The 9,465-nt window shown below is 58.0% G+C and overlaps 1 protein-coding gene across 1 annotated transcript in view; it reads right to left on the bottom strand.

Annotated features, from left to right (window-relative positions):
- SLC45A3 (solute carrier family 45 member 3) overlaps positions 1 to 5,287 on the bottom strand; it is a 5,887-nt gene extending 600 nt beyond the window's left edge. The window contains exons 1-4 of the mRNA XM_021535352.2: positions 5,140 to 5,287; positions 4,182 to 4,949; positions 1,993 to 2,258; positions 1 to 227 (exon numbers count right to left, since the gene is read on the bottom strand). The exon at positions 1 to 227 is cut by the window's left edge and continues 600 nt beyond it. Of these exons, the coding sequence (XP_021391027.2) occupies positions 1 to 227; positions 1,993 to 2,258; positions 4,182 to 4,949; positions 5,140 to 5,287 (1,409 nt within the window). The remainder of the gene's footprint in view (positions 228 to 1,992; positions 2,259 to 4,181; positions 4,950 to 5,139) is intronic.
- Positions 5,288 to 9,465: the final 4,178 nt, after the last annotated feature.

Below are 9,465 nucleotides of genomic sequence, written 5' to 3'. Positions count from 1 at the left end.
ACGTCGCAGGGGGAGCCGACGCACAGAGCGGAGCTGGACACGGCCGGTGGTGAGGAGGAGGGTGGGGAGGAAGATGAGGAGGAGGAGGAGGAGGAGAAGAGGCTCCCAGTGTGGCCGTTCTGGTAAGACAGCTTCTGGCTGGAGAGCAGCCCCTTGGAGAAGGATGATTTCTTGTCCTGCAGAGCGGCGTCTTCCTCCTCTTTCCTCTTGTATTTATGCAGAAATACCTGAGGGAGGCAGGGAGGTGAGTGAGGAGGGAGCTGGGGCTCTGGGAGGTGAGTGAGGAGGGAGTTGGGGGCTCTAGGAGGTGAGGAAGGAGATTGGAGTCTGGAAGATGAGTAGGGAAGGAGTTGGGGCTCTGGGAGTGAGTGGGGAAGGAGTTGGGGCTCTGGGATGTGAGTGGGGAAGGAGTTGGGAATCTGGGAGGTGATGAGGAGGGAGTTGGGGCTCTGGAAGATGAGTAGGGAAGGAGTTGGGAATCTAGGAGGTGAGTGAGGAGGGAGTTGGGGCTCTGGGAGGTGAGTGAGGAGGGAGTTGGGGCTCTGGGAGGTGACTGAGGAGGGAGTTGGGAGTCTGACGGGGCCTTGTTTCTTTGTTTTTGTGCAGGAGAGCAAACCCAGAGCTTTGTGTGTGTTCAGGGGAGTGCCAGCCTGCGCCTGGCCCACGTGAGATGGGCTCTGGGAGCCAGGCTGGCTCTTCCTGATTGGCACAGGATCCAAAGCAGCCCTGACTCACGGGGGAACCCAGCCAAGCCAGGCCTGGGCTGTGCTCAAGCTCTGGGGCTCAGCAGCCCAAAGCCAGCCTGGGGACATTTGTGCTGTCGTCACCTCCTCACGGGGTGCCAGAGGAACCTGCCCCGAGCCCACCCTGAAATCACCTGAGGCAGGGCAGGAGTGAGGGGCCAGGGTCTGCTGGGATTTCAGACACCCAGGGCAGTGCCAACAGGAACTTTGGGGTTTGTGGGGGTGGCTGACTGGGAACCCAAACCCAGACCTGGCATGAGCAGCCACTCCTCATCTGGGACGCTTCAGAGTGCCACCAGCTGGGACACGGCAGTGCTGGGAACTCCGGGCAGGGCTCTGCTCTCAGCTCTGCCCCAAACCTCAGCCAAGCTGCTTCCTCTGCCTGCCAAGCTCCTCCTCGCTCCAGCCACGAAAATGGGGCAGAGGGAACCAAAATCTTTTCCTTCTCACTCTTTTTTTCCTCGCTCTGCTCAAGCTGTGAGGTCTCTGGAGCGTTCCCACATTTGTTAACACCAGCAGACCACGGGCAGCAGAGACCAAAGCCAGCTGTGCCCTCCCTGCCTTTCCCTGCCAAGCCTTTGGCAGAGCCTTGGGAATGTGGCCTTCCCCTTCCCAGCCTGTGGAGTTTGGGTTTCATTCCATTGATAAAACATCCATGGGAGATCCCAGCCAAGCTGCAGCTCCTGCCAAGCTGAAGGTTCCCTCAGCCCCCGTTCCGACGGGATGCCTGGTGCCAATTGGGATGGGCTGTTCCCGGGGGTTTGTTCAATGGGAACATCTGGATGCCTGTGGTAACAGCTCCTCCTTATTCCACGGCACAGCCAGCCACTGCCCTTGGGATGAAAGAGCTGCTCTCAAACCACAAATTAATTCTGCATTTGCAGCACAAGAGGAACTCCCATTAATCCAGTGTGCAACTCAGGAACCTCGGAGGACTTCTCCACAAGGATAACATCTGTGGGACAGGGTTACAAGCTTTTGTGCTGCTGTCACAAGTTTCACAAGGTTTCTTTTTCTTGGAGCTGAGGGAATAGGAAGAGCTTGGGTTTTCATTCTACTGATCGTGGTGCTGTGGATGAAAACTGGAAATCAGGACCCGTGAGGGCTGAAAATCTTTGGGTTTTGCAGCACTTCAGGCTGGCAGAGCTGCAGAATTCACACGGGGATAACTAAACCAGAGCAATTTCCCTAAAATACAGGAAAAACAGAAAAACCCACAGGGCCAGGCCGCCCTGGAGCAGATGCCCACCTGTTTCTCGTGGTGGTAGAGGGACGCCAGCGTGTAGGGCAGGATCTGGAGGGCAGAGAAGGTGAAGCCAGTCAGGGCAGCGGAGATGGTGACCACGGTGACACTGCGGGACAGGCACATGACAAAGGCCAGCCCGGGGAAGAACACCACGCTGGCCAGGTACACTGCCCGTGTCCCAAAGTGCTTCACCAGCCAGTCCATGATTGTCGAGAAGAAGATGGAGGTGATGCACTGCAGGAAGAGGCCCAGGCTGCCCATCCGGACACCTGCGGGTGGAGAGGGGTGGTGGGCACTGCCCTGGCTGCCCCTGGATTCCACAGCCAAACATCCTGCTCTCAGTCCTAAACCCAAAAACATCCTTCTCTCAGTCCCAAACCCCAATACCATCTTTCTCTTGGTCCCAAACCGAAAAACATCTTTTCCTCTGTCCCAAACCCCAAAACCATCCTCCTCTCTGTCCCAAATCCCAGAAACATCTTTCTCTTGGTCCTAAACCTCAAAAACATCCTTCTCTCGGTCCCAAACCCCAAAACATCCTTCCCTCTCCATCAGTCCCAAACACCAGAAACATCCTTCACTCACTGTCTGTCCCAAACACCAAAAAATCCTTCCCCCTCCATCAGTCCTTAACTCCAAAACCATCCTTCCCTCTTTGTCAGTCTCAAACCCCAAAAACATCCTTCTCTTGGTCCCAAATCCCAAAATATTCTTCCTCTCTGTCAGTCCTTAACCCCAAAAACATCCTTCCATGTCAGCCCCAAACCCCAAAACCTCTCTCCCTCTCTGTCAGTCCCAAACCCCAAAACCTCCCTCCCTCTCTGTCAGTCCCAAACCCCAAAACCTCTCTCCCTGTCAGTCCCAAACCCCAAAATCTCTCTCTCTGTCACTCCCAAACCCCCAGGAGACAGCGAGGCCCTCGGAGCCCTGCCAGCCTGGCTGGCTCGGGGAGCAGAGCAGCATCACCCAGCAAATCCCAGGATTGCAGCAGCCGCTGCCCCGAGCTCCCTCCCTGCACCGAGGGCACCGCAGGGAGATGGGAACCCAAATGCCACCCCTGCCCTTGGCGGTCATTGTCCCTTCCTCCTGCTCCTGCCCCAGGCTGTCACCTGCTGCTGAACCAGAATCTGTCCTTATCTGATGCCCAAGGCAGGAGCAGAACAAAGGCAGGAGGAATTGTGCTTGAGCCAAGGTAAAGAACAGAACATGCTCCAAACTTCAGGATCCGGTGGCAATCCGGACCTTACCCTTTCACAAAGATCTCTCAGATTTCAGGGAATTAAAACCATTAACTCTTTGCAGCGGGGATCATTACCCAACACATGTTTCTATGACAGCCGGCACAATGGAGGGCTGGCCTGCTGGGAGCTAAACAGTGCAAGTGTTAAATAATAATTAAGCTGCCTCGAAGTTAAACAGACACCCAGCACAAAGGGGCAGTGTGCTGCACGGCCCTCCAAGTGGAAAACTGCAGGAGGAGGGCCAGGAAGTGCCTCCAGAAGAAAAGATTTGGATTAGGGAGACCAAAAGAGTGGTTGGGCAGGGAGTCAAGGGTCTGGCACAACGCAGCAGGCAAAATGGGGCAGCAGGTAACACCTGGGAGCAGGTGAAGGGCTGCTGGAGCAGTGTCCCGGCCTGGGGATGTGGCAGCTACAGGCTTGTGAGCAGCTTCAAGGCACTGGAGAGGGGGCTGAGAGCTGGGAAAGCCCCTGGAGGGCTCCCAGAAGCAGCTGGGAGGTGGGAATTTCCCAGCAGCGTGGAGGGAAGGAGCAGCAAATCCCACCTCACTGCTTCGGAGCACAACACCCTGCTCTCCAAGGATGGGGAGCACCCTCACCCCTCGCTGGGAAAGGTGGGGAGAGCAGTGCCAGGAGCTCTCCAGCAGAGCCTGCAGACACAGCCAGCTCCATCCTGCTCCCTGTGCCGCCTGCCACAGCGTTCTGCCACTCAGCAAGCCAGGGCTGCCCTGCCAGGTCCGTGCTGGCAGCAGCCAGGAGGTGTTTCCCAACCTGGTCCTTGTGCCACGCTCTGGGAGCCATGGGAAAACACTCTCCCCTGACCTACCCACAGAAAGCCAAGTCCACTGTAGCTCTTTTTTTTTTGCATTACCAACAGAGCCGAGCCCATCCCGAGCTCCCAGGAAATATTTCTGTCCTGGGAACGGGACAGGGCGCGCTGGGCTCGCTCCTCACCTTCATCGTAGTGCCGCCTGGCCTCCGTGCCCGGCCTGGCCCTGGGCACGCCGTGGTACAGCCCTTCCCCGACGAAATCCGTGTAGAAGAGCATGAAGGTCATGACAGCCATCCAGCTGCAGAGCTCGGCCACGAAGAGGCGGCGCACGACGCCGGGCACGCGGCAGTAGAGGCCGTGAAGGCGCGGCAGCAGCGCGCACGGCGCCCGCCGGCACCGGCACCACAGCGACGGCCTCGGCGCCGCGTCCCTCGGCGCCGGCCCCGCCGCCCCGTCCCCCCGGGCGGCCTCCTCCGCGACGAACAGCGTGGCCAGCGCACAGGCCAGGAAGATGAGGGCCAGCAGGCTGAAGAGGCAGCTCTGCTGCCCGCCCAGGTAGGGCGCCAGGAAGGCCCAGTCGATGGCCGGCAGCAGGTAGCCGACGCAGCCGCCCAGGCTGATCATGAAGGCGTACACGGAGAAGGCCTGGCGGCAGTTGTCCGGCTCCTGGAAGAGGTCGGAGAGCAGGGCCTCCAGCGGGGTGAAGCACACCTGGCCGCAGAAATCCAGCAGCCCGACGCCCACGATGAGGAAGGCGATCTCCAGAGGCCGGGGGTTGAGGGCGCACAGGCCGGCCAGGCTGCCGGCGTGCGGGATGACGAACAGGCTGAGCAGCACCCCCAGGCACAGCAGCCAGATGAAAGGTCTCCTGCGGCCGTAGCTGCCACGCCAGTGGTCGCTGGCCGAGCCGATCAGAGGCACAAAAAGCAGCCCAAGGACGGGGCCTATCCCTGAGAAAGAGACAGGAGGTGTTACAGGGACGCAGCTGCTCCGTCTGCACTCCAAAAAGGGATGTTTCGCGAATTTGGGAGGTTTCAGCGAGGTCACAGCCCCCTGCCCTGCCCTCACTCACCCCCCACCCTCCAGACTGCAAAGTTTTTAAGAAAACACCACCTCGAAGAGGTGACAAAAGCTGCCTACCCAAAACCATGGTCATGAACTTCTCCTCCACGCCCACCTCCAGCAGCAGCGGCGGCACGTAGGTGATGCCGGCGGCCAGGCACACCTCCAGCCCGAAGGTCAGCGAGTTCACCAGCAGCAGCTGGGCCCGGCGGCTCCGCAAGGACATGCTGTCCCCAGGCTGAGCCCTCAGTGGCACAGGGCTGTGTCCTGCCAGCTGCAGAGCTCCCAGGGATGCCCCCCAGGCAAGGATTGGAGCTTCCCTTCCCGGGCTGCTGGGGAGATGCCGCTTCCCATTTTATCAACGGTGAAGGAACCGTCTTTTCCTCTTCCTCTTCTTGTGAGATGTGGAGAGCTCAGGCAGGGATCCCACTGCAGGCTTCCCCTCCTCACAGGCTGTGGTCTGTGGAGAGAGAGCGTTAAACAGGGCAGGGAAGGGGGTAAAACCAGGCACCAGAGGGATCTGTCACTGCTGGAAGGGACAGTCCCCGTCCCAATGGGGTAAAACCAGGCACCACAGGGATCTGTCACTGCTGGAAGGGATAGTCCCTGTCCCAACAGCCTGGAGAGGGTCTGGGAGAGGGGAAGGTGGAAGGATGAAAGTTCCAAGAGAGACAGATTTGTCTCCAAAGGTTTGTGACAGGTGAGGCAGGGTTTGGGAAAACCCAATCCTGCCCTTGAGGATTGATGACCACTCTGTCCTGGCTGGGCAACTCCCACAGACAGCAGAGAGACACAGGATTTGGGGTCTCCTCTGACAGGGAAATCACTCAACCTAACCCTAACCCAGCCCCAACCCCAGCCCTAAACCCAACCCAGCCCCAAACCCAACCCTAACCCAGCCCCAACACAAACCCAAACCCAACCCCAACCCAAACCCTAACCCAGCCCCAACCCCAAACCCAACCCAAACCCCACACCAACCCCAAGCCAAACCCAACCCTAACCCCAACCCAAATCCAACCCCAACCCCACCCCAACCCCAGGACCAGGCAGCGCCTGCAGCCCCATGGGGCCACCCCGGGCCCACCATCCCTGCCTGGTGACCAGGACACCCCCGTGCTGCCCTCAGGGGAGGCGATTCCACCCAAATGCCACCCCCAGCCCTGCCGTGGGGCACGGAGCACAGCCGGTGTCTCCGTGGAGTTTCACAAACAAACCTGACCCACTTTAGCCTCATCCGCCAGCGAATGGCAATCACCTTACTCATTAGACTGAGTCATTTATTTGCCCTGTAACTGCTCCCTGCTCTCCAGCTTCTCCGGAGGAGAGAGGCCATGGGATGGGGAGAGAGCCTGAGCAGTCAGGGCAGGGGGGAATTTGGGAGCCTCTCAGTCCCAAATGACAGAAACCCTCCAAGCTCCCCAGCAAAATCTGCTAAAAACACCTCGGGGAGGTGGCCTGGTGAAATCAGCACTCCCCGAGCCCTCCATCACCGCACAGGTGTGTGCGGGCAGGTACAGACAGCAGAGTTTTGTCACTTCTCTCTCCCCCCGTGTCACCAACCCACGAGGGGGTGGCTGGGGGAGGCTGGCAGGGTGGGGATGAGCCTCAGCCATCACTCCCTGCCTCCTGTTGCTGTGGAGAAACACCATTCCCGAGCTCAGGAGCTGCCGGGCTGCCAGTACCACTCCATAAATACCAATTCTTCCTCTCTGGGGACCCTGCACCTCCCCTCAGCTGTCACAGGAGATCCTTTCAACAACCGCCTCGCCCAAGGTCAAACAGCAAACAGAGGGGGAACGGTTTGGCTTTAATCACCAGAGGCGGCTTCAAAGGAAGCCAGGGCCAGGCTGAGCATCCCTTCGGTTGGAGGAAGCGCCGGGGGCAGCGCCCACCTTGCTCAGATGTGGGTTCCACGCAGGATGTGGCAGCCTGGCCCCGTCACGGGGTGCCCGGCTGCATCCCAGCCCCAGGATGGGGAATTGCAGGCTTAGGATGGGGAATTTCAGCCCTAGGATGGGGAATTGCAGGCTTAGGATGGGGAATTGCAGCCCCAGGATGGGGAATTGCAGCCCCAGGATGGGGAATTGCAGCCCCAGGATGGGGAATTGCAGCCCCAGGAGGAGGAATTGCACCCCAGGATGGGCAATTGCAGCCCCAGGATGGGCAATTGCAGCCCCAGCAGCTCCCACAAGGCAAAATTAATCAGGACACTCAGACCTCAGAGGGGGATGAGGTCCACTGCCTGCTGTCCTCCGGGGTCTGGAGAACTCAGAGAGGGGGAGTTATCCCCAAAGAAAACCCAAATATCAAGCGAAAGATGCCTCACACAGATCAAAAGTTGTTTTCCTCCCTTTTCCTGCTGTGGCAGAGCACTGGGGAGGCAGCAGGGATCTGTCCACCTGCCTGAGAATTCCAGTTTGGAGGCAGAGCTGGATTTCTTATCTGCAGGTAGGAACAGACCTCTCCTCCCCCTCCACACCCTCCCAGGGCTCCAACGTAAAAATAAATCCCTGAGGCAATAACCATGAACAGCCAGAGATGAGAAGTCTCAGCTGCAATAAAGCTGCAGATAAAACTGCAACAGCTGAACTTCATTAATTACTATTTTAATTTCCCGACCCCCCCCCCACACACACACACACAGAATAGAGACAGGGAAATGTGCTGGGCAGGAAAATCACCTGAACTGCTGATTTGTGAGGACAGGGGCTGGAAAAGGGAGATGTGGGAGGCTCAGGGAGCCAGGACTCACCTGCAGGTGCTCCCTGCAGCCCAGGAGCTGCTGCAGCGTTTGCAGGGCAGCAGAGGTGGAACCAGCAGAGGTTTGGTTGCAGGGCCCTCCCTTTCTGCTGATAACAGCGGCGTTATTGTCACCCTGCCACTCCTGTGCAGTGCCCCCTCCCTGAGGGCTCAGCAAACACTGCTGGCACCCCCTCACAGGGTGCTGCCCTGAGGAAACCCCAGCTCTGGGCTCACACCTGAATTTTCCCCAAAAAAAAAAAACCAAAAAACCTGATATTCACATTTATCACCCTCCTTTGCTGATCTGCTGCTGCTCCAGCAGAGATTTAGCAGCTGGGGTTGGTATTTTGTTTTTAAAGCCAACAAGATGTCCCAGCAGCTTTGCTGGCCCTGGGTGACAGCCCCAGCAGCAGCAAGATCAAACACCCTTTCCTCAAACCCCTAATCCAATCTTTCCCAGGGGGATTTATCCCCTGGACTGTGCAGCTCCGGCGTGGAAGGAGTCAGGAAAATCCATGCCCAGCTGGGAGAGCCTGGTGGAACAGCAGCACTGCACTCACCCAGGGGAGCTGGCAGCACCCTGCCCATCCCAGAGGGATTTTGGGCACCTTCCACAGTGCCACGGGGGCAGCTGCTGCAGGTGACCCTGGCACTTCTCGCCCTCCAGCCTCAGTTTCCCCAACAGGAACTGGGTTTGTCCTTTCCTCCTCCAGGAGCACCCTGGCAAGGATAACAGCAGTCCCCAAAAAGGGATTTTTGAGGTTTGCTGCACTCGGGAGCAGAAGGGAGCCACATGTGGGGCTGTCCCACAGCTGCTGGCGTGCCATGGGACATCAGCTGCTGCTCCTCCTCTTCCCTCCCGAGGGAGAGCCAAACCCCCTCCAAACCCAGGGCTCTCTGCTTTGCTTTGGAAGCTTCCAAACCCCACTTCCCTGCCCTTTCCCCGCAGAGAAACAGCAGATCAACTCCCAGAGCTGCCTCACCTGGCAGCCAGGTAGGAGGGCGGGTCCAGGGCAGGAGCAAAGCGTTGCTGGACAAAGGCAGCAGAGAGGATGAAGCCAAGGAAGCTTTTAGGAAAAAAAAAACAACCCCAAACACCTGGAAAAGGTGGATGTGCAGGGCATTGATGGACACACACAAAGAAACCTCTCCTCCCAATCTCCCAAATCCTCCCAGCACAGGGTCTTAGAGGAAATCACATCTCAGCAAAGAAACCTCTCCTCCCAATCTCCTAAACCTCCCCAGCAAAGGTCCTAGAGGAATTCACATCTCAGCAGTGCTTAGAGTGAAGAGGGAGGGCTGGTTGTTTTAAAAATAAAATGCGGATGTACTTGCATGGCAGAGAAAAGCTCAATTGTTCCTGGAAGAATCCAATTCCTGCTACTCCACAATCTCTGCTCCTGGTGCAGAGGGACCAAGAGATGGTGCTGAATGTGGCTGTGGGCTTTGATTTGTGCTGGTTGTGCACCTCCTCCACAGCTCAGCAAGCAGCAGTGATCAGACAGCAGAGAATCTGGCTCAGGGTGACGATGCTGAGGTGCTGGAATAGTTTTTCCAGAGAAAATGTGGCTGCCCCATCCCTGGAAGTGTCCAAGCCCAGGCTGCAGCAGCCAGGGATAGTGGAAGGTGTCCCTGCCTGTGGCAAGGGAGTGGAACAAA

This window comes from Lonchura striata, chromosome 30 (genome assembly GCF_046129695.1).
Source record: "Lonchura striata isolate bLonStr1 chromosome 30, bLonStr1.mat, whole genome shotgun sequence".
NCBI lineage: Eukaryota > Metazoa > Chordata > Aves > Passeriformes > Estrildidae > Lonchura > Lonchura striata.
The sequence above is the reverse complement of the archived record's forward strand: the minus strand, read 5'-3'. Positions and strand labels throughout refer to the sequence as shown.